General features: G+C 50.9%; 1 protein-coding gene across 2 annotated transcripts in view; it reads left to right on the top strand.

The window, feature by feature from the left end:
• The first annotated feature begins 318 nt into the window (after positions 1-318).
• The window catches only part of FLI1 (Fli-1 proto-oncogene, ETS transcription factor), a 43,470-nt gene continuing 19,747 nt past the window's right edge, over positions 319-24,041 (top strand). The window contains exons 1-3 of one of the 2 annotated variants that reach the window (XM_010219714.2): positions 319-379; positions 2,078-2,160; positions 23,441-23,655. In XM_010219714.2, coding sequence (XP_010218016.1) covers positions 2,122-2,160; positions 23,441-23,655 — 254 coding nt within the window. In that variant the 5' untranslated portion in view covers positions 319-379; positions 2,078-2,121. Of the gene's footprint in view, positions 380-2,077; positions 2,161-8,157; positions 8,215-23,440; positions 23,656-24,041 lie in introns of those variants that run through there. The other variant, XM_010219715.2, reaches the window with a different exon arrangement.

The raw sequence follows: 24,041 nt of genomic DNA, 5'->3' as shown, positions 1-24,041 counted from the left end.
TTTTGGTAAGAAAGTTGTGACTTTCGTTGTCGTCGCCGCTCTTTAAAGTCGCGAGCAGCGCGAGCGCCGCGTGTCCCTGAGCCCCGAGCCGCCCGCAGGGGGGGAATATCGATAAGGACGAGCCGGGAATCGAATGAAAAGCGGAGGACACGGGAGCGGGGGAAGGCAGAGCCCGTCCCGCAGGAACCGCCTGCCCGGGCTGGGAATTGCAGCCTCAGCGCCGCTTTGGACCCGACACGTTGAGTCTCTCCCTTGCAAAACCGCAGGGCAGCAGCCCAGAACCGGCGGGGAGTTCGTTTTTGTTATTATTTCGATTTCGCTCTCAATCTGGATCTTTACGAGCCGGCCTGCCACTGGTTGAGGGGAAAGGGTATAAAAGGTGAGTCCTTTAAAATGATAGTCGCAATCGTGAGAGTAAGCAAGAGGTGCATCGGAAAGCGGCTTAAGAGGCCCTTTTATGTCTCGCCCGGGCGACGTGATGGATAAATAATCCACAACAGGCGTTTGCAGGCTGACTCCACGTATGCAGATGTATTTATTTATATGAACATGTGTAATTATAGGGAGAGGGGAGGGTAATCAGGGGCAAAGAGGGGAGCAGAGGAAACCGCTATGTGAATCCTTGACCCTATAGAAAATTTACTGGCTAAGGAAAATCACCCTGTCCCTCCACGCCGGCTGCCCCCACCCCCCGTCGCAAGTTCAGGAGCGAAGGAAACTGGAATGCGTTAGCAGGGAGGAATCCAAGGAAAGGGAAAATCGTGCTTATCAGAAACACATTGCCCGGTTTATACGCGGCTGCCCTTCTGTGCCAGCTGGCCGCCTAATAAATGCTCGAAAAAATCAATAAAAATGGGGGCTTACGTGCAGATAGAGAACTTAGATTTTATTTTCCAGAGTTGTCGGGTTTTATTTTCCCCCTCTTCTTTCTTTTCTTTATTTATTTGTAGCCAGGGGTATTGCCCCCGCTTAAGCATCGCGCCCGACTCTTCACGCCTCTGGCTTTGTAATACAGCTTCCAAGCGGGGTTTTCTTCCCGCTCCAGGCTCTGGATGAATCCCTGGCTCTGCCTTCCCACCCCGGGAAAACGGGAGCGCCGGGATCGCTGCACTTACCAAGACGGGGGCTCAAGCCTCTTAACGAGGGACTAATTACATCGCTTTCCGAGGGGCTAAAGATCCCGAGAGGAGCAGATAGGGGAAAAAATAGAGAGCTGTGAGATATTGTAGATATTTTAGCGGCTACGCGTTTCTTTTCCCACACACCATTATGTTTTTCAGGATCGTTGGTAATCTCTGCAGAGCTGCCGGGGGGAAAGGGGGTGGCACAAAAAATACCCTGTTCCTGAGGAGATCGTCAAGTCTTAGAAGTGCAGAAAAACAGATGCACCGCAGCGAAAGGAGTCCAAGATAAAGCACTGCTCTGTTTGGCAAAGTTAGGGCACTATCCCAAACAGAAAGGCTGAGATTGGCAACGCTGGGGTTTCTTATTGCTGTTTGGAATGATATTTCTGTTCGCTATTTGTATTATTATTGTTTAATTATTATTGCTTAAAAAAGGTTCTTTAAATCAACAAGGGCCAGCAGGCGGATGGCTCGTGTGGTTCCAATGAGTCACCAAAGGCAACTGCCCTCATTTAGCCAAGTGAACCCCTTAGATGCAAGTCAATAGGGTTAACTAGTCTCGACATGAAAACATGAGTGTTTCTGCTCCCTTTTAATTGTTGGCCAAGAAATTCAGTTAATCATATGTCAAACATTTCCTTCAGCTCTGGTCAAAAGTGAAAAAGGCTCTTTCCTGGGAAGGGAACCCCCAAAACAACAGCAAAAAAATGTTGTTAATATATAGCAAAAAAAAAATCCTAATTATGATGTCCTGTCTGTCACTTGGCATTTAATTATTGTGGTGGATGTTTTTCTATGTCATTTCTTTAAAGTGTACACTCAAATGCTTGATCACTTCTCATTAAGCTTTGTCACTAACATTTTTAAACAGTGCTTGGTGGTTTTTTTTCACTCTTGTGTATATACATTTATGAGTTGTTTTATTTATGTATTTATTTATTATTTTATTTCAGGTCAATTTTAGGACCTTTTAAAGATATCAGTTGAACAAGTAAGGATGTTCCAGACTGTTCCGGACACTTCGTCTTACGTCAAGGTAAGACATGACAGCATCTTTAAACAGGTAATGTCCACAATTACAATCCTCCCAAACTCACAGTCTTACCCTGAAAATCTCATTCCCATTCTCACTGAATTTAGCAGAAAAATGTCATTTAATTTCACGGGGAGCTGGGCTAGAATCTGAAGTATCTCACTGGTAGTTCTGGGCTGAGTCAAAATTTGAATCATCAGGGACCAGCAGTATGTTAGAGGGCTCTTGGTTTTTATAGAACATTGGTGCTTGGTTTGGTAGATTATACTATAAGTAATATTATAGTGAGAGTGTCCTGACTTACATTATAGTAGTGGTTTCCTAGGCTGAAACCAATATGATAGTGGTGGTGTGCTACCAGCATTATATCATAGTGGTTTCCTAAATTGGTTTCCAATTTTCTGATTTCCTAGATACCGTTTAGTCTTAAACCAAGACGAAATTTCATTTAATATCCCCCTAGCTCGCTGCTGAGCCAGCCACCAAATTCAATATACAAGATGTTGCGTATAGTTCTGTTTTCAGCAGGTACATTTCAAAGTGGATTTCAAGGCAGGAAAAAAAAAAAGATATTTAATGAATTAAACCAAACTGTCTCTTTCAGTGGCTAAATAAATGAATCGTCACATGAGGTAACAGTGTATAATATTGGGATTTGTGTTATTCAGGGCTTCTCTTGAACAGTTCTTCCATGCACTTCAGCAGCTAGGCTGATTTTTATAAGCTTTACTGATAATGGGTAACGCCAGGTACTACTAGATCTTGCACTCTGATAGTTGGTTGAATATCTTTTGATTAAGCAAAAAAATGAATCTTGGAATGTATTTCAATGGTCACTTCTGCCTCCTTCTTTTTCCTGTGATTAAAACAAATTCTGAAAAGGGCTGGCACAGTCTTGTCCCTTTATAGCGCACTGGAGGACTATATTATATTTGACATCATGTAGTTTTTTTCTTTTCCACAACAGTTCCCAAGAATGTAAATAAACCAAGCCCGAGACATCTGGGTTACACGTTTAAGGCAAACTCTGCATGCAACAGCACTTAGGGAAAATCTAAAACACAAGTCTCCCCTCTCCCAGGCTGAAGAAACACAGAAGGGTGTTAACTAGAGCTGGGTGGATAATTTGTAATGAATAATTTATTGCAGGAATTTTGTCTCTTTTTTTCTCTCAGTCATTGATCCACAAGCTGACTGTGATATTCCTGTTACATGCACATTATTGGGAATGATTCACTGGATAATTCCTGGGTATAATCCCCAGGCTGAAACTCATTTTGCAGGTAGTTGGTTAGGAGTTTTAGTGTTTGAAATGCTCTTCGTGGGGCAAGTGCAGGTTATGTGGCTTTACTTGTATTCCCTGATTGGGTGAACTAGCAGCTTCCTGGACCAGTTTGGAGCAAATTCTACTGGAAATTGTCAAATCTGATGTTCAGTTCATGTCTCCCAAAGCACATGCATAGCTCAGTGTTTCAGCGAACGCTGATGATCAGATTTTGTAGCAAAATTCCTTTTGAATTAAGAGGCAGCAAGTTCCAGGCCTAAATAATTTAACATTCACAAAGAGATTGAATAAGTCAAGCCGTAACAGCATCAAAACAGCCCTCTTGTTAAGTAGGATCCTACAGGCAAAGTGCTTGGGCAACGTTTTCATCACATAAATGTGTTTTATCCATCAGGAAGAGCTTCCAAGGACGTATACCCAGCATTTCAGTGGCGGGGAGATAAGTGAGCTGCACGATGCCGAACGCTCTGCCTTTTATTACAACCCTTCATCCTCAGCTGCCGTTATTTGGGGCTAGGACTTGGCCGCCTGGTGTTTTGCCTGGGAAGTCTCATTCACACCAATGTCATTGGGGAAAGGGCTTGTTGCTGTGCTAAAAAAAAAAAAAAAAAAAAAGCAACAGGATTTTGACAGAATTCTCCTAGGAATTGACCCGAAATCCTTTGTAGACAAAGGAAATATCTCCCAAAGGCTTCAAGAATCTTGGCTCTGCCAGGGTGGACGTGGTGGTCCTGTTTTAGACAGCTCCTGCCTTCTCTTGCCCGCTCCCCATGTTCCTCCTCGAGGAAGAAGGTGAAAAAGCAGCAGGTTCTGAGTCCCAGACTCAGAAGAGGTCAACGAGGTGTTCCAGGAGGAACAAATTTGCAGCAGAAAAGGGTGCAACTGTGAGACCTCCAGGACCCCCTCACCTTTCTGCTCAGGACAACACGCGAAAGGGGTGAGGACTGAGAGGTTAGGGAAGGAGGAAGAGGAGGCTTTGCCTTTTCAGATGGTTTCTTTTAAGGAGAAGGGTTTGCATTGAGTCCCGTTCAGCCCCTCGCTGCCGTAACCTTGATTTACACCTTGATTTACCTTGATTTGCACGTAGGACGTATGCAACGGGGTCCTATATAACCACCTGACAGCCCCGCTCCTCTCGTACACACTGCTCGCATGGGCCTTAGCACAACAGAGCGCGAGGAAGTCACAAATATTACAAATTGATCGTCGCCCTCTATTTCACACAGTTAGCGATGTATTTGTGTCCTTTAAACCGGCGTGGGACGCGCTGCTCTGCGAGTACTCAGTAATTCGCAGTCTATCAGAGGGCGCTAATCTCGTGCAAACACGCGGATTTGCCTGGAGAGCGAAACATGTAGCGTAATTGGGAAATGTAATTTTAAAAGACAGCCCTGGGATCCTGCCTGTCGGGATATGGAAAGAATTAGGACCCTGGGCAAAGCAGCGTGACCTCGAAATGCTGGAGTTTTAAGCGTGTGGTTGGGTCAGGGCTTGGAGCGGGCGAGAAGATGGACTCGACTGCTCCAGGAGATGGGAGGAAGGAACCCCCCGTGCAAGCGCCGTTTTCGCCTTAAAAATGGATTTCATGCAGCCCTAATGTTTGTGGGACGGTACAAAGAGGGATATTCATGGAGGTAAAATAGCCTGGGTGGCTGGGAACAATATTTGCGTTGTTCTTGCGCTTGCACTCGGCCGGGAAAGTTTACAGAAGCCCTAAAGAGGGAATTTATTTTTGAGGAACAAACCAGGGAGATTTTCACTGGAGTGGGAAGGCTCCAGCAGCCCCCGACACGGACACGTTCCCGTTCCCGCTCAGCAGCAGCAGCCAGCAGTTTGCCAGGAAAGAGTATTCCATAATTTTAGGGTTTTTGAGGGGTTTTTGGACAGAAATTTCGCAATGCGCATCATGCCCCACGAATCATGCGGGAATCAGGGCCGAGGGCTGCGGAGCATCCTGCAGGTGTGCGGGGACACGGTGTCCCCCGGCGCTTTGCCCGTTTCTGCACCTTTTTGGGGCAGTTATCGGCTTCCTGCAGAGTTTCAGCTCCTCGTCCCGGAGCATGGGAGCAGATTATTCCAAGGAAGCCGGGAATCGCAGCGGTTTTGCCCAATCCTTGCCCAGGAGCACGAGGGAGAGCAGAAAAAAAATTAAAAAATGAAGAAAAAAAGCGAGAGGGGAAAAATGCTTTAAATCTTTCCTGCAAATCTTCACATAGATGGAGTCTGAGGAGCAAATTCAGAGCAGCAGAGAAATTCGGGAGAAATCGGCCGTTCCACTGAAGCGCATCAAGGGGCTCCCCGGTCGTGTTTGGCTAAGGTCAGACGAGACTGGCTTCTCCAATAAAAATAAATCCCAAATTAATTATGGCCTCGAGCGAGGGGCCAGACGTTTGGAGCGAGCGCGCTGCAGCCTGGCTGATTTTGTGGATTTTATTTTTTTCTTTCAGTATTTGGCTTTTCCAGAATTGCGGGCTGGGGGAGGGCTCTTTTCCTGGGACATGGAGGGAAAAGCTCCCCGGGCTCCCAGCATCTGCTCCGCTTCCAAAACACGGGATTTTCCCCAGTGGTTCACCATTAGTGAGGAACTTTGTGCCTGCTGCTTCCCGATCCCCGGAGCTGTTCCCAGGGGGGCCTCGATCCCGCGGGAAAACTCCGCCGCTTCCCCCTTTGGCTGAAAAGCGCAAGTTTTACCCCCATTAGCTCAGGCTAAACCGGATACGTTTCTGGGGAGCAAGTCCCAAATCCCACCCCAGGTGTCTTTCCACAGAGGCTCCCGTTCCTAGGGATATCGGAGGCGGCGCGAGGCGCGGCGATGGGCGCCGCGCGCCTCCGACCAAAGGGTTACATGGAAAAAAAAAAAAAAAAAAGGAAAACGGGAAAATCACGGAGAGGGATCCAGAGCGCACCGAGGGGGGGGTGAGGAGAGCGAAGGGTTAACGGTGATTTCTTTTAATTGAGCTGCAGCCCCAGCGGCCCTCGGCAAGGGGGGGGTGACCCCGCCAGCAGCTCCAGATGTGCAGCAACCCCCCCGGGGACCTCGGAGCGCGGGGGGGGCGAGGCCGGAGCCCCCTCCCCGTGGCCGCGGGGCTGCGGGGGCTGCGCGCACAAAACCCCGCAAATTGGGGCCGAATTGATGGGGCTAATTGCGGGGGAGGGAAGAGGAGGGCGACGGGGGGGGGGGACCTCCAGCCCCCCGCCAGCCTCGCTCTTGGCGAAATAAAGTAGTAATAAGGCACCAGCCAGGAAACACGAGCGGCATTCGGGTATTGCCCGTTGCGAGGGGCGCGGGAATTCGGATGTAATTTGATTATTTCTCCCCCCGTCCCCCCGTGGTTGGACTAAAAGGCCCAAAAGGCTGGACACAGCTGGCGCAGGACAAGGTAACCCCCCCGGCCCGAGATCTGCCCCCCAGGGGGGTCCTCCTGCTCTGACACTTTCGGCTTCACCCCCTTTTTATTGCAAACTCCGCTCTTACACGTATTTATTATATATGCATATATATATTCCCGGGACCGCAGCAGTTTGCGGAAAAAAAAAAAAAAAAAGAAAACGCGAGGGGTTAAACGCGTTAGCTGGGCAGGCGGGGAAAAATAGGGAAAAATGGGAAAAAATACGGAAATCGCGTTTCTTTGCTGGTGATGATGGCTCCCGTTGGAATGAAAGAGGGGATTTCACGGCAGTGACTTTGCCAGGTCTAAAGTGAGGTTTAAGGGCTGGCGTTTGGGCTCCTTCAGTCCCCAGCAGCCGCGGACTGAAATTTCGCCGGGGCTGCCAATTATTGTCATTTTTGGTCGGCTTTTTGGGGTATCTTCGGCAGCTTTTTCCGGCGCAGGGGCAGTTTTTAGCATCTTAGCGGGAAAAGCGCCGTGCGACGGGAGCCGGGGGAAGGTGCCCGCAGTGAAAGCGGCTTCCCTGGAGATCCCGATAGATCCCAGGGAAATTCCCGATGTTTTCAGTCTCGCCGCCGTTCTCTCCGTGATCTTTTTCCTTCCTCTTCTCCTCAAGGCGCATTTCGGGAGGAGCCGCGGGAGAGGGGCCGCTCTGGGCTCTAAAATCAGCGTTTTAGCCCTGTCCCCCCAGCCCCGACTCAGCCGTTTTCACCGGCCCCCGCTCCTTTAATTCCAGGCCGGGACTGGAAAACGCATTAGCGCAAAAATCTGGGGGAAGAGACGGAAATTCAGTGAGTCAGGCTGAAGCCGCTCCAGCCAAAAGCACAAAAAAGAAAAAAAAAAAAAAAAAAAAAAGCCCACGTTAAACTAAACCGGGGGCCGAGCCGCAGTGCTCGGTAATGCAGCAAGGCGAGGTCCCCGCTGGCCGGCGACAAGCGGGAGCTCCCAGAGGTACCTATTGTTCTGGCCCGTCTTATCTGAACGCAGCAAATATCCTGTGTGTAAAATATATATATGTAGCTTTTTTTTTTTTTTTCCCGAGAAGGCAGGACCAGCGGGGAGACGAAAGTTTCCTCCTCGAGTGACTTCACTTCCCAAAATTAGCAGAAAAAAACGTTTCATCCGGTTAACTGTCTCTTTTTCGCTCTGCTGCAAGAGCCCGGGTGAAAAAAAAAAAAAAAAAAGCGAGAGACGGAGAGAGGGAGGGAGGGAGCGAGCGCGAACGGGGGGTGAAGGCAGAAAAGTGACTTCCCCGGCAGGGCAGCGAGCAGAGCGGGGCGCCGCGAGGGCTGAGCCGCTCCGGGGCGCAGCCTAAACCGGGTCAATGTGGGCACTAGCGCGGGCAGCGGCTGGACGTTTTTCTAGATGGACGGCACTATCAAGGTAAGCGCGGCCGGGGGCTCCCGCCGCCCCTCTCCCCTTCCTCCTCCTCCTCCTCCTCCTCTTGCCGCTGCTGCTCCCGGCGCTTTTCCCCTCGCGCGGCGCTGCCGGGCGGCTTCTCCAGCCGCGGCTTTTTCGGGAGAGCCTCCGCAGGGGGAAGCGGCGGCCCCGCTCGGGACGAGGCAAGGGGAAGCGACGAGGGTGCCAAAGAAACCGCGAGCGCAACCAGCCCCTGCAGCAAGCGAGAGGGCTCGCGGGGCCCCTCTCCCCCCAAACCCGAGCCGTCCTCGGGCCTTCGCAAGGCGAAAATCAGCCCCGTCCGAACCCCCTGGAGCGGCTCCTGCCCCTGGGGCCGCCCCTGCCCCTTGGTCTCGGCTTTGGGGGGCCCCTCGCGCCCTCCTGACAGGCTCTGCCGGAGGGCGAGACGCTGCGGGCGAGTTGGGCTTGGAGGGTTTCGAAAGATGCCCCTTGCCCGCCCGCCTGGGTGGGGTGTTGGTCGCTAAGAAGTCTCCCAAAAGTCTATTTTTTTTTGTCGTTCTGTTGTTGTTGTTTTTGCTGACCTGGGGAGAAAGAAGCTGCAAACTGGCAGGAACTGAAACTTTCGCCCTTAAGATTGCAGCTTGCGACAAGTGCACTGGTTTGGAGGAGCCTCCAAACTGAAAAAAAAAAAAAGGGGGGAGGGCAGGGGAGGAGACCGGCAGGAAAGGAAAACGAAAAGAGGGAAGAAAGAGGCAATTGGAAGGGGAGGGGGACGGCAGAAGGCCTTGCAAAGGACCCTTGCTGCTTATCCCCCTTCTTCCTCCCGCCGCTGCGGAGATGAGGAACTGCAAGAGCAGCAGCGAGGCCTCCGGTCACGTTGGGCAGGCGGTGGCGAAAGGAGGAACTCGCGACCCGCTCGCTGCTCTGCAGCCCTTGGCTCCCTCGCGCCCCGGAACCCTGGTGCTCCCCGAGCTCTACGGGTGCCCTTCGGTTTCCTGCGGATTTTCTTCCCGGAGGGGAAAAAAGAGCAGGGTTCCAAAAAGCCTTAGGCCAGCGTGTTGACAAATTTGCTGCAGTTTTACCACCGCAAGGAAGGGGCTAGGCCACCCTGCTTGGTTTCTCGTAGGTGAAGGGCAACAGGAGAGGATGTGGCTTGAGATGCTGCAGTGTTTTGAATGTGCTGAGCTCTATATATAACCCGCGCTTCGGGGTGGGTTTGCTAAATTCTGGGACATCCTCGAGCAAACCTGCACTGTGGCCAGGGGAAGCAATTGGGACGCAACCCTACGCCCGATCTGCCTGCCTGATGTTTGCATGTGCGGTTTTCTCTCCGAGCTGTGCGTTTGGATTGGGAAATCATACAGCAAAAGGCACACAGAGGCGACTGGAGAGCGAAATAGATCTCTATATACCCGCCTTTATAGAAGATAAGTGCTATACAGCCCAGCACATGAATTGGAGATGGGGGCATCTGACGGTCTTGACCGGCCTTCCGATGGCTGCTTTGCCAAGCTGGGAAAGTTTCCCTGGAATCCTGCTGAAATGCAGGGCAAATTCCTAGGCCAGGATGAGCCCGGGCTGCGTTTTCTTCTGCCGTGGATGCTGAACACGGGGGTGAATTGAAGCTGCCCTCCCAGGGGACGTTTAAGCAGGGACGTTGGGACGTTTTGCGCTGCCCTACGTCACACGCGGTGTTGCTGACCCCATGCATCGGGTCGGGAAAACGTCCCTTCTTTCCTCAAAATCATTGCTTATCCAGAAGGAATATATACATTAATTCCCAAGGGGTGGGTAGCGATTCTTGTTGCATTCTTCAAACTATTTAATCCCCAGCTTGAGGGTTGGATTGGCTGATTTGGCAAGCGACCTCCAGAATAATGTCCTAAGGGCTTTTACAGGGAAAGAAGTGCTGCAAATCCTCATCTTTATTAATTCATTTCCATATTCTGTTGATATTCTGTGCGACTGGTGCTGCCAGGGCCCAGGGTGGGGTAGGGCTCCTGCTGCAATCACTGTTCCTTGTCATTCGTGAACTGCAGGCGGTTGCTCTCGGCCTGAAACTCGGTATCTCCAGCTAAGAACTTGTTTCCTCTCCGAGAGAGCCTCAACGGCCGCTCTCAGACGGCCCTGGCCTTCCCTGGCAAAAAGGCATTGACTCCTAGGGCGAGAATCTTAGCTGGAAAAGCTACATGGATGTTTGTCCGCGGGATCTTTCCGCGTTGCTCTCCCTCAAGAGCAGTTTTGAGCCAAACCCTCTGAAACCTCCAAGGCTTACAAGTGCCTTGACACCTCCCATTTCGGCGTTGATGTCACACATAGGGTGGCACTAGATCTTTTTTCCTGGTATGGGAAGGAAAAGTGGTCTGAAACAACAAAAAAAATGCACATTCTGCAGCACAACTGATTCCATTTTAGGCACATGGGGTGCCTAAAATTGAGGCTTTAAAGAGGTGCTGAGAGCCTTTTATAGCTTCTCTCTGCCACTGTGGATTTCACCCTAACAGGATGTGGTCACTTTGAGTAGTAGCATGCAAGTCTTGAGGATTTCAGGCTTTTGTTTTAGTTATTTCTTCTAATTCCGTGATGCTGCTACTGTCAGATGAGGGAAAGGGCCGGCTTCCTGCGGCAAATATCCCAAGGAACATTTTGCTTGTGCCTGGGTGTATCAGAGCAGAATTATTCATTGCATTTCTATGAGAAAGGGGCAGAAATCAAGAGAAGAGAAGACTACACTGCAGAGTGAGGGCTTAGATGGCACACTGATAAGGTGAGATCTGCTCGGAAGGTGCAAATGGCCTTACAGCAATTTTTGCAGCAAACAATTTACTCTCTTCAGTCTCTCCTTCCTGTCTTGAGAGAAGACTTTCCTCTGGATGCCAATGCCTTTAAAAGAGCAGAGCTGCAAGCATCCGACCCCAGCACCTTACAGATGGGCTGTCTTTCATTCTCTTCCCCTTAAAACACCAGCACCTGAGGTGTTTCCACAGCACTTGCCTTTGGAAACTGAAAGTTTGTCGCTCTGCTGGGGTTTATTTGAGTGCCCATTGAAGGCCCTGGGTCCCGTCAGCACAAACACACACAAGCAGGAGCTGAGGAGACGGGTCCAAAACCAACTCTCCCCCTCAAGGTAAAATTCTCCTCAGATCCTCCTCTGAATTGAGCAACTCATCTGCTTGCAGCGTCTGGCTGCTGCTCTCGTGCATGTGTGAACATAAATGAACAGGTATAGCACTGGCATATGAAAAGGACTGGTGAGGAGCCTGTTTCTCACATTCTAAGAAGTCTCCCACTTCCATGGGTGATGCCCAGGACCACTTTCCGAGCGAACCCTTTCTCACGGGCCTCTCAGCGCGTATTTAGTGGCGGTTTTGAAAACGCAGACTAAAATATCCCCATGCAAATGTGCTTTTCTGCTGCCTCCTGCAAATAACCTGCCCGAGCGCAGGCCCCGGGCCCCGCTAACCTGCGGTGCCATCATAGACCCGGGGCGATCGGGGGCACCTCAAGGTGATTTATCCTCAGCCAGGATTGCAGTGGTAGAAGCAGCAGTGGGTGCTGCAGCATGAGCCTCCAAAAGGTTAATGCATCTACTACTTCTTTTCTTTTTTTTTTTCCCTCTCATTACCCAGGCCACATAAGGACTGATGCGTATCTCCCCAGCGAGGAACACTGATCTAGAAACCCGCTCTTGTAGTAAAGCCACAAATGTCACCTCCCTCCTCCTCCGCCCGGCTACCAGAAAGGTTTTCCCTTAGCTGGAAGGCACGGGCCCAAAGCAGAGGGATGCACCTTGCTGTGTGTTGCTGCTCAAGCCAATCCCGGTGCATCTGTCCTGCTTCCTCACGGGAAGCTCTTTGCCCCCTTTTCTTCCCCCTCAAATGCAGCTCACAAGCCCAGAGGGAACCTCAGCAAGCCCCAGGGACGGGACGTTGGCCTGTTGGCCCACACTTGTCAATCAAGCCGAGCGGGTGAAAATAACCTAACGGGCAGGGGAGCCTTTAATTACTCATTTGCCGATTTCCCACTCAGCAAAAAACTGCCGCTCTGAACTAATGCTGGTTTTGATCTGAGGGAAGGAGACAAATCAGCAAGAAAATGTGCTTTTTTAAAGCTAGCTGATGAGTGAAAGATAGAAAGTGGAGTGAAGCGTGGTGGTCTCAGTGGAAGGTGTGGTGAGTTCTGGAAACCGACTTTTGTATGATGAGAAAAGTCTTATGTGAATGTTTTTTTATAGTAGATTTATTTTTTAAAAAAGCAGGTAAGCAGGAGATTTAGAAAGGTTAAATACCATGTTTATAGCTAGCAGCAGAGCTCGGCTCTCTGGCTTCTTCTGAATAGCTCTTCTTGTTGTTCCAAGCTTGATTGACTTATAACTGCGCCCGAACCAAGCTCCCATCAGTTCCTTTTTATCAGCCAAAGTGAGACTTCCTGTGCTCCACAGTCTGGTTTCCTGATGTGTTTCCTTTTTCCTTTTAACAGAACAAAGGAAACTGTAGCTGCTCCTGTTCCAAATCTCCTTGGGACTTGGGACGGCGCTCGCCGCGCGTGTTTGCCGTTCTTTTTTTCTGCCTAGAGTGACAGTGCCCTCTTCGTATCCACTTGGGTTTTGCACTGCCAGCTGCCACGAGGCAACACTTGGGCTGCAGAAATGCAGCCCCATGGGGGGAAACGGGCTGCAGCCGTGCCCTGCAAAGCAGAAAAGGAGCATTGTGGCTCGTAAGGGTGAAGATACTTGGTGCTTGAACTTGGCACTACAACTTAGTGCCTAAAATATGCAGGGCAGAAGCGCTCTCCAAAACACTCATGGATATATTGTGGAAATGGCATCGCCCTCAGCCGTGTCCGCGGTGGGATGGGAACAACCCCCCTACCAAACCCTTTGGCCGAAGGGTTTTTACTCTCTTTTTGCAGCCCCTGTTTCTTTAGCAGCTCATCCAACCCTGCAAATCTCCCGTGAAAGCATCAGTGCAAAATCCTTGGGGAAGTGCTGCTTTTCCGTGGTTCTCAGAATCACAGGTCCGCAGTGATTGCAGTCTTGATGTGGAATTAGAGACGCGCAATCTCGTTTACACCGCCGCTCCTTAATCACTTGTCTTCTTGTTCTGATAGAGGGGAATGCGACCCAATGCCACCCAACGCATGGCTGCAGGGGTACAGTTATACATGAGCATGGAGATAAGTGCCAGCAGGGTCTAATCCCGAGAAACATATATGGCTAGCTGCAAATTCCCACCCAAATTGGTGCCATTTGCTCTTGTTTAGCAGGATCGGAGCTTTCAAGTGAGGGCATTTAGCACTGCCAGGGAAGGAAATACAGTGTCATCAAATAATTTGGGATTACCCCAGGAAAGTTAACAGAAAATTACATCTCTCTGCAGAATCCAGGGGAAAATCGAGCAAGTGTAGCCTTTTCTGCTGTGCTCCGTTTATGGAGCGATTTCTATACAGTCTAATTCAATTTCTATAAAAACTCCATTGATTTAATCCCTATTAAATTCTCCGGATTTGTCCACGAGGGTCATGTTGCAGATCAGCTTCTCGGATGGACTCCTGATTAGAACCAGAAGTTGTGACTCCTATGATTAATTCCTCGTATTATGGCTGTGCTCCCCAGAGGCTCCCAGCAGGCCGAAGCGTGGCACGTAGGTGGAATAAGAGCCCCTAATCTAAACCGGCAAGGCAAGAAAGCAAAACTAGGAGGTAAAATATAGGAAGAAATGGGGCACTCGGCAAGTCACAGCTAGAAACCGAGTCCTGGTGGCCATTCCCTGGTATTAGAGCTGTCCGTGGATTCTCGGACCGAAACACCCTTGTGCAAACCTGGAAAGGGAGGTTTTACGAAACCCTCAACGACACGAACCTGGGCCAGACATCAGTGATACACACACGGGTTGCAAAGCCAGATAGATAGATGCCCATCCATAAATTGATCCCGAAGGACCGCAAATTATTTCGGGTCATTATCACACTCAAAAGAGCTGCTGTGAGAAGTCATTTTCCTCATGATGACACTCCTAGCCCAAACTTGCTGGGAAAACTCATGCACGGTAATATCCTTCCTGGGTTAGAGCTACCGTGCACATGCCTGGCTTGCAGCAGCACAAATATGTAGATTTTGGTGGGATTTCCAAGCACCATAAATGAATGCATTAAAACCATTCCGAATTTAAAATGTGTGCAGTGATTTGCTAGATCAGGGCAAGAATTTCCAGTATCAACCTGCAAATATTACCAAAATTGTCTGGAATGGCACCTCTCTGGCAAGAGGAAGAATGAACTTAGGTTAAGTGAAGAACTCACACAGGGATATCCAGATATCCCGTGTGTTTTAGCAGGATCTGGGACGCTTTTACTTGATCTTCCTTCTTCCTGATAAAGATGAGACCGGTCTGCATCCGCTTTGCCGGTTTCAGGACCACATCCCAAATCCAGCTCGGTGCTCCCGAGAATCCGATGCCTTCCCAGCACTTGTGGACGAGCGGGCAAAGGTTTTAGCGACTGGACAGAGCCCTTCCGAAGTCAAATCCTTGGCATCCACGCTTGCTTGCAATTAATCTTCTGGAATTCCTCTGGATTTACACCTCTGGAGCTGAGGGGGAGGCATTTTCCGACTCGCGTAGAATACAGGGCAGCGGATGAAACAAACTCGCCGTTTTCTGCTCTTCATTTTTTTGCTATTCTCAGATGTCATCTCTGTTTCAGGAAGGATGTAATTATGGCCGATCATTAGTGTTAGGAATTATTTGTGTTGTAGTAGTGCCTTGAGACCGGAGCGGTCTCTGTTGTGCTAAGCACCGTCTGTAACCAGAGATTCTGCTCCGAAATTCCTCACGAGTGGAGGAAAGTTAAGGCCCTTAATCTGAACTCCAGAGCGGGAACAATTCTGGAGCCGAGTCCAGCCCTCCTCCAGACACGACCACGCTCCATAATCCCCTTTGCAAACTTTCTAAAGGACAAATTATTATTTTTTCCTAACTTCAGTAACACTTTTCCTTGGTGATATGATGCTCCCAGTTTAGCTATGGACTATTCCCATATCGTCTCGCAGCTTTTTTTCAGCCAGGATGAATACAAATGTTCCAAGCTCCTCCGTGGGGTTATCCCGAGCGTCCCGCTCTGCACCTGCTCCACATGCTATTCCTGGGAAAACCCTCTCGGTGACACCACAGACACATCCTAACAGTGCAAAATAATTCCTGCTGTTGCAGCGAGGCCTAAATACCAGATGGTTTCTTCCGTAAGCCAAATTTTGATGTGTTTTCAAATAACAGCGGCCGCTCTAGAGGCAGAATCCCGCTCTGATGGTCCTTTTCTTCCATGAATTGCCCTCTCTTTTGTACTTTCACAGCTCAAGGATTGGTCGTTTCAAAACTAGCAGCTGCAGACCTATCCCCCCCCAAAAAAAAAATTAAAATAACCTTAAACCACAGAAATTCTGCCTTGTGAGCAGCACTTTTGTAGCTGCCATGCCATGCAAACCTGTCTGGAGATGTGTATTGTGGACCATGAGTGTATGTGACAAATTGTCTGTCCCCACGTTTTCGTTGCATCTCGCATCCTAATCAGCCATCTATTATTTAGCGAAAAGATAAGGGGGGAAGCGTTCTCTTCTGGTATCTTTTCTCTCAGCAGATAAAAGCCACGTTCACATGTTCCACGTTTCACGGCGCTGGTGGCTTGTGAAACGCAGCAGAAAAGCACAGCCCGTGCTCTGACACCCGCGTGCCGGATTGTCTGCTCACTTTGGGCGGGCAATTTTGCTTGAAGAGGCTGATTTTTGGCTCATCCGAATCAAAAAGATGCCCAGGGAAGGCCAGAGAGGCAGAATGAGGCAGAGGAGACCTGGGCTCCTGGTGTTTCCCAAGCACATGGAGTCCCCGTTTGCCCCCTCTACCCGTGTCCGCTAGCAAAGCTCTGCGAGACGCAAGGGCTCAGCCCAAGAACAGGTGACTCTATTCCTTAGGGAAGAGCTCAGCAGTGTTTCCCATAAAGCCTGAATCTGGATATTAAACGTGTCGAGGCTTTGCAGGCTGCCTGTGGCCAAGCAGACGCGGGCACCGGGCAAAGCGGCCCCACGGCTGCCACCCACGAGGGGAATTACTGCCACAGGCAGCCTGGGGAAAAGGAAGCGGCGAAAAGGGAGCCTCTAATTTGAAAATTAAACCTGCCGAAACCCCAGGAAAGGCCTCAGTGCAGATGAAGTCAGATAGGCCCTTGGCCCCGCTCCTTTCTCTGTTTCTTCTAGCGGGCCCGTGCTCAAAGGAGGCCGCTGCGTTCATTAATGTTCATTAATTCCTGCCTCCCCGTGACAATGGGACACCTGGAGCAGCAGCGGGCACAAGAGGATGCAAATCAGCCCCGGCGTGATGAGCACATCCCTAATGAAGCGCTAGTAGAACTGATAATGATTTGAATGGCATTCAGGGGGACGAGCCTTGGATATTGGCTCAATCGCAGGAATTAATGGCAAACGGGGCCTCGCTGCCATTGGCAGCCCCTTCCCCACGCTGCTCGGCCGCTGGGTGGTTTTGGAGCAGACAAAAAGGGGACTTATTATATTTGCAAACAACAGCACCGCCGAGATGCTCTGATTTCCCTTAGAGATAGGCCGGGGATGATGGCTGGAAGCTCAAATTAAAGCAGGATTTCCTTCACCTCTCCCAGCAAGAAGGTTAACATTGGCTAAGAAGAGCCTCCCCCGGCCGTAAATGGCCTCGGTGTCATATGATGGGTCCTTCTGATCGCTTTTAATCGCGTTTTTTAGAAATCATGGGGTGTAAACAAAGAAATGAGCAACTGTTGAACGGCTCCGAGCAAACCTCAGTAGATTTGACTAAGATAAGGAAAACTGCTCTGACAATGAAGTAATAACAGGGTTGGGGTTTTTTTTAAATTTTTTTTTGCTTCCTGGCTTAGACTGCTTTTTATCATCATTATTTTATTGTCGCTGCTTCTGTATCTCTCCCTGCGATGGCCTGCAGAGATGGATAGAGGCTGGCACGGCCGTGGCGCGCGGGCGGAGGCCTCGCAGCCCAGCGAGATACTCGGCTGCTGCGGTATCGATTCCATCTCCCGCGGGGAGGGGGTTTTCTCTAGAAAAGGCAACGAATTCAAAAAGGCTCCTTTGCCGTGGCCAAGGCAGCAGAAAGACTGCCAGGCCCAGGCAAGGCACCTGCAGCTGGTCCCTGTGGGGAAACAGCCCCTTTTTGCCCAGAAAGAAGGGATTTTTTCCCCACCTGGGAATAAAGGGCTTGGAAAGGGCTCTGGGGGCAGCGGAGAGCTGGGATTTGTCCCAAGGGAAGCACCGCATGGGGTGCCCGTGAGTGTCCAGCTGCCCCGAGCTGCCTCGAACGCCTCGGCGCTAATCTGTGCACAGCATCGCTCGGGTAAACACAATAACGCTATAAATACCCGCGGCCATTTCCTGTTGTTCTTACAGCAGCTCGCACGGCGCTCGCGGCTGCGCCAGGGTGTGACTGTCAGCCACACACTAACACACACATCAACCTCCCTCTCCCTCACGGCAGGAAAACGGCCTCGGGATTCCTTCGCCGGCAGCGCTTCATCCCGCTAAACATGGGATTCATCGCTAATGAATCCGGCAGTTTTCTCTTTTTCTTTACTTAGGGCACCAAAGCGGTGCGCTCAGGTGCTGCTGGGTGGATTAATTCACTTTAATGCAAGTAGTGCTGGTAATATATATTTCTAATCCTGGGTTATTTCGGCTTCGTGTATATTCTTACTTCCAATTATCACACTTCAAGGCATTCCAAATGCCTTTAGCATGCTATTGAGATGGGGAGAAATTCAAGCTCTTTCCTGAGCAAACTACTAGACTTCAGAGAGACACCTCTGATTTTCAGGACGAATTAAGTCTTTAGAGGACCAGAGCAGAATGAAGCAGAACCCCAACGCGGGGCGCCTGCTCCTGCGTGCCGAGCTCTTGCCCACCTATTTCTTACCTTTTCGCCTTATCACCCGGGTTGAGGCAGAAAGCCCCGTTCTGCAAAGCCTTAAAGGAAGTTAAACGCTGCTTTGGTTGCTTGACTCATGTTTCTGCATTTGAAGATGTCCCTAAAGGAAACGCGTTCCGGGCTCGGCATCCGAGGCGCTTGGAGGCCGTCCAGCCGGCTGGGCTCGCCGCCTGGTTTTACTACCGTCGGGCTCCTCGACCTCTGGCAGCTCCTGCGAGTCCTTCGTGTCCTCGTTTGCCCGTGTGCTAACCAAAAAGAGAGGTGACCTTTTTCACAGGTGAGAAACGTGGCCTGAAATCTCCCCCTCCGTGCAAAGCTCTGCGTGTGAGACACAACTCGACTGTTTTTTTCAGTGTGTTTAATGCAGACGCCTGATATTTTTTTTTCTCTGGGGATACTGAAGAAAGTTGCTTTCCTGATGGATCCTGAGATCCTCAGGCATCTCCAAACATGCATGTCTAGCGTGGAATGAAGGAGCAGGGGAGAGCAGAGCCTACGTGAGCATATATATCCCTATAACATATATAAAATGTGCCCTGCCAGGGCACCGTGATGGATACAAGCCCTGGCTTCACGCGTGGAATGGAAGTGGGAATCTGCTCACTATGCAACAGGATCATCTTTTCATCCCAAATTGTGGACGCTCAGAAATAAGACATTTACCAAAGCAGAACCTCGCCCAGGCAGCAAAGTACAGGCGGATTCACATCAGATAACACTGCGTTTGTTTTCAGCTTCATGTCCTTTCATCAGAAAGATGCAAATTTGTCACAAGGCTACCTATTTCGCAGGAAAGGTTAGTGTTCGCCAGCCTGCTCATTTTGAAAGAGCAAAAGGGATTTAAATTGCTGAAAGTCCTACTTGGTACTTTCTAATATTTTCCAAATTTTTGAAACTGCTCTTCATTTAGAAACAAAACGCTTGAAGAAAACTGAAAAGGTTAAAGCTGAAATGAGGCATTTGGAGTACCTGGAACAACCAGAGCGACCAGATTTGGCTCTTATCCTCCCCCAGACAAATGTTCAATGGGAACCTGCTACCTGAGGCAGGTGAGGCCGCAGAGAGGCCACCCAAGCTCCTGGGGCCCAGGGCACCTCCTTAAGCAGCTGCAGAAATCCCAGCCAAGCGGATACCTATTTTTCACTTAACCCAACTAAAAAACTTAATAGTTTCTTCAAGTTTGCACCCCTCCAGCTCTCAGTTTTGCCAAGGCTCCGGAGCGGTGGGTGCCTCTCCGTAGGGCGGCCGTCTGGCTCGCGCGCTCGGAGCGGCGAGGGGGGCTATTTTATTAGCCGGTAAAGCTGATTGATTTATTGGAGCAGAAATCTCCTGCTAGCTGCAGCCCGGGTTATTCTCCAAATGCAAACTCTATTTCATTTCGCACACGCCGAATAGCCCAAGTGCCTGTGTTATGAATAGGCCCCTTTGTTACCCTGCGAATCGACAAGACAGACTGTTTAGTTCATGTCTGTACATTAGCGAAGGAGGACGGGGTCTGGGAGACAGATGTGGCCTTTAATTGCATGGAAATATTAGAAGATCGTTAAGCCGCTTTTCGACGGGGTTTTCCTCTTAGCCAGGGTGCGGAGCGTTGTCCCGGGGAAGGCCTCTCCGTCCAGCAGCATTTCCCTAGGAAAAGGAGCCTCCGCTCGGCCTCTTGGCGCCGGAGACACCAGGTACCGAGTTGTGATTTGGAACCACAGCGGCTTATCCAAGAGGCAGGAATCCCCGAGGCCTGCCAGGCCCTTGCCCGGCCTCTCAGATTAAAACGTGCAGAACTTCATAAAGAAACGAGCTCAAGTGAAAAGTCCCAGGGAACTTCCAGCGGCGCAAGCTGGGTTTTCCTGTACGAATATCTCCATTGACAAAGAGAACATCCGCGCGGAATCCCGCTGTTTTCCTTGGAGCGCCGCGAGCGGAGAAACCCCCGAATCTCTGCTTTTCCTCTAGGCATGTGCGCAACAGGCTCGTCCCAAGGGAGGGAAAACACAGGCCCACAGCATCCCTGGCAGCTCCCCTGCTGGGATGGGACACTGGGAAATGGATAAGGAGCCCTGGGACGGGGACACCGCTCCGGGTGTTACCGACTGCTCCTCGTGGGCCGGTCTCTCCGTAAGGTTTGAGCCCGGCTTTCCACATTCCATAGGCTGGCGGAGTTCAGCAGCACTCGGGATTTCCACCCCTCTTCCCGGGGAGAAGTCCACGCCGCGCGCTCTCCTGGAGGCTCCGCTCTGCTTCTTTCATGCTGTTGTTTTTCCTTAGTCTGGAATAAGTCATCTCGGGCTGAAAGTGCATGTTTTGTTCTCTGCGGATGGAAACATAACAGCACCCGGTGAACGTTTCCTGATGGGCTTCCTGCGATTGTGAAGGGAATGGGGTCGCAGACCAAAACAGGATACGATCGCGGGCTCTGCGAACGCGACGGGGACAATAGGATCATGGCAAAATCAAGAAGGGACCCGGGATCCTCGTGTCTCCCTGCACTGCTCCCGAAACCTTGGGAGAAGGTTTGCCACGTTGCCAACACTTCGGCAGGGAGAACCTAGGCTGGAAAGACAGGATTTTGTGGGCTTTGTCAGCAAGCCAGGCTCCGAAACCGTCTTGCCGCTTCCCTCCATGTGTCTTCAGCAGAGCAGACCATAAAAGCGCTACAATAATATTTACCCAAGTGTGTATGTTCACAGTTACATCCATGTGGCTCTGTTTACGAACGCGGCCGCTCGGGGCAAGGCAGGCAGCTATTTCACAAGGAAAAATACATTGGAAGGGAAGGTGAACCAAAGTGAGCACAATATAAGTGGCTGCCTCCCCATCGGCGACAGCCCGCGCTGCGTTAAGGTATTTTTAATGAAAATGGGCAGTTTTGGAGCAGGAAAGCTGTGGGCAGCGATTTGTGGTGCCGTAAGTGGGGCAAACTGGCCAAGGACGGTGTTAAAGGCTGCCTGGTTACCTGTAAAGGTAATGTAGGTTGAAACCCATGCTGGTTGCTTCCTGCATGGGAAGCCTTTGGTGAGTGCCATTAAACCTGGCCTAAGGGATGCTCAAGGTCCCTTATTTCCATTTTGAGATCCAAATAATATGCCCTGCGTTTTAGCAGTCTCCCTCGCATCTGTCTGTCCTGACATCCCATTGAAACGTAGTGAATTTAAAAATACCCAGAAAACTTCCGCTGGAGAAATTCTGCAAAATCATCGTGCCCCAATTTTGAGCGCGACACCCTGTTTCAGCGTATTTCTGCTATTTCTGCCTATCTCCTTCCTGCTTCGTTTCCTCCTAGGATGAGCTACCACGTTACGGTTTCGCGTCTATCCGAATACGAACGCGAAGACACGAGGCTGCAAGCGGGAAAAAAAGGCACCGCCAGGGAAAAGCCTTGCTGAAAGGGAGGCCAAAGACCGAGGGAGAGAGAGGAGAGTAACACTCTGCCTTCCTGCCTCTCATTTTGGGTGCCATCCATCAGGTTTTGCTGCACACGGGCTCCTTTCCTCTTTGAATTTGACTCACTTTCTTGTAAATGCGATGCTATCTGCCCGGTGCTCGTATGAGACGTTGGCAGGAGAAGTGCTGACTCGTAAAGCCCAGGGAATAGACCGTCCACATTAGCCTCGAGCCCTGCATAGCTGGTGCTGGGGCTGCCAAGGTTTTGGTGCTCTGCGTCCCACAACCAGGTTCTGGTGAGTTATAGTCACATTCTCCTTACAAAAAAATACCTGGAGTGATTTTCCCCAGGAAAAAAATCAATATAAGAAGCAAGGAGGAGCAGAAAACTACCAGTTCTCTAGAGAAGGAAGTGATCTTTCCATGCATGGCAGGAGGGTTCAAGTACTCAGCGTTTTTTTCTCCTTTCTCTCTCGTATGAAGTCAGCCTTTGTGGAGGAGGCTGAATCTTTGATCTTTAGCAATGCCTTTTAAATGTGGTTACGGCCAGAAAAGTGAACGCAGAGAGCTCGGGGTGAATATTCGGCGTTCCGGGCACCTGGAAAGGGCTCCAAGCTGGGCTGGAAACACCCGTTGCTGCCGCCTCGCCAGCTCCTGCTTCCATGGCCCTCCTCAGCGAGCCCAAAGGATTCGCAGAAGGGGCCGCATGGCTCCATCCAGCCCCCCAGGCTTTGGATTTCCCCCCAAAATCAGCCCTCGTGCAGGGAAGCTCCCGCTTTCTGCCCAGGGATGGAGCCAAGGCGCAGGGCTTCGCTCCTGGAGCCCGGCTCACACCCGCTGGTGCTTCCAAGCAGGTTATTTCCAAGCTGGGAGGGAGTCCCAGATTCGCCCAGTAGGCTCTAAGTGTGGACATTTTTTATGACGATGTCATGGGCCTGAAAATAGCCGCTTTTCGCTTAGAAATGTGCAGCTGCTGCAATCCCCTGACTACGAGAGACTCCAAGTTTGCAGAGTTACTTCTCTTCTTTCCCGGCTTGAGCAAAAAGTTTGCAGGCCCCAGACAACTACGTGCTGCTGCGGGGGCGCGGGGCAAACAAATTAGGAATTTATTATTTCTGAGAGCTCGGGACTGCGTCTTGTGAATGTGGAACAGGACTGCTCCAAATGTGGCAACCACCAGAAATGCTCCCTGCAGAATCACTAGCCACTCGCTGCTGTACCCAGACATAGACCTGGCCCCAAACCTTTCTGAGCCTAGAGGTTTATTATTTAGAAAACTGAAGCGCGTCGGTGCAAGCAAATTGATAGTCCAAACTTTGTGTCCACATTTGGCGTTTGGGCAGGGCAAAAAGGGGGATAACAATTTCCTGTTTTGAAGCATTCCTAGAAATGCACGGCGTGGTAACTCGCCAGGCCTATATTGCCCACAAAACAAACAGAAAGTGTCAAGCAATGCATATTTTCCTGCAGCACTACCAGCCAGAGCCGCGAGCTGCACCGCTTCCCTCAAAATCTGACCACGGCGGAAAACCCTTTGAGGGGAGGTATATGGGAGCCTTGGAATGCCGCTCCAGGGATGTAACCCTCCATCTCCTTGGGTATTTTGGGTGCCCAGCGGTGGGCAGGTATTTATTGTAGTGTATAACCTCGCCCATGAAGACACTTCTCCAAGGAGAACAACAGGGAGCTCTGGTTCTCTGCACAAGGGCCCCGCAGCCGCCCGCGGGTTTTGCATAGGGGCTGGCGGCCCCCGCGGGCGCTGATTCAATTCAATTGCAGGTGGCAATTTCAGGCGGGCAGCTGCGGGGCCCCGCAGGTGCTCCCGGCGCGAAGGGAGGCCGCGAGCGGTGCCGCCGGCGAGCGGTGCCGCCCGCGAGCGCTCGCGTTTGTCCCCGCAGGAGGCCCTGTCGGTGGTGAGCGACGACCAGTCCCTGTTCGACTCGGCGTACGGCGCCGCCGCCGCGCACCTCGCCAAGGCGGACATGACGGCCTCGGGGAACCCCGACTACGGGCAGCCGCACAAGATCAACCCCCTGCCGCCGCAGCAGGAGTGGATCAACCAGCCGGTGCGGGTCAACGTGAAGCGGGAGTACGACCACATGAACGGCTCCAGGTAAGGAACGGGCAGCTCGCCCTGCGCCGCACCTCAAGGAAAAGCCAAGTGTCTGTCACCCTGTTGTCCTCATGCCACCAAAGCACCCCGTTGGGCAGTATCCCGCTCCCCCTGCAGCCAAGGGCTCCTTTCTCCCTCCAGTTCCCTCCAGCTCTGCTGCATCCCTGCGAGTCTCCAGGACTGTTGCCCGCACCAGGAAGGGGGTTCACGCTGCAGCTGTGGGGACAAGGTCCCCGGCTCATCGCTGGCTCCAGCATCCCACAAACGTGCCACAAATGCTGCTGAAGACACATTTATCTGTGCAATAACAGTCAATACTCACAACCTACCAGTGGGCAGAGCGTTGCCTCACTGGCAAGCCAGAATATTTACATATCAAACCTTCA

This window comes from Tinamus guttatus, unplaced genomic scaffold, assembly GCF_059628265.1.
Source record: "Tinamus guttatus ecotype Peru unplaced genomic scaffold, ASM5962826v1 Tinamus_guttatus_pri_ptg000143l, whole genome shotgun sequence".
In the NCBI taxonomy this organism is placed as follows: Eukaryota; Metazoa; Chordata; class Aves; order Tinamiformes; family Tinamidae; genus Tinamus; species Tinamus guttatus.
This window is presented reverse-complemented; position numbering and strand designations above follow the sequence as displayed.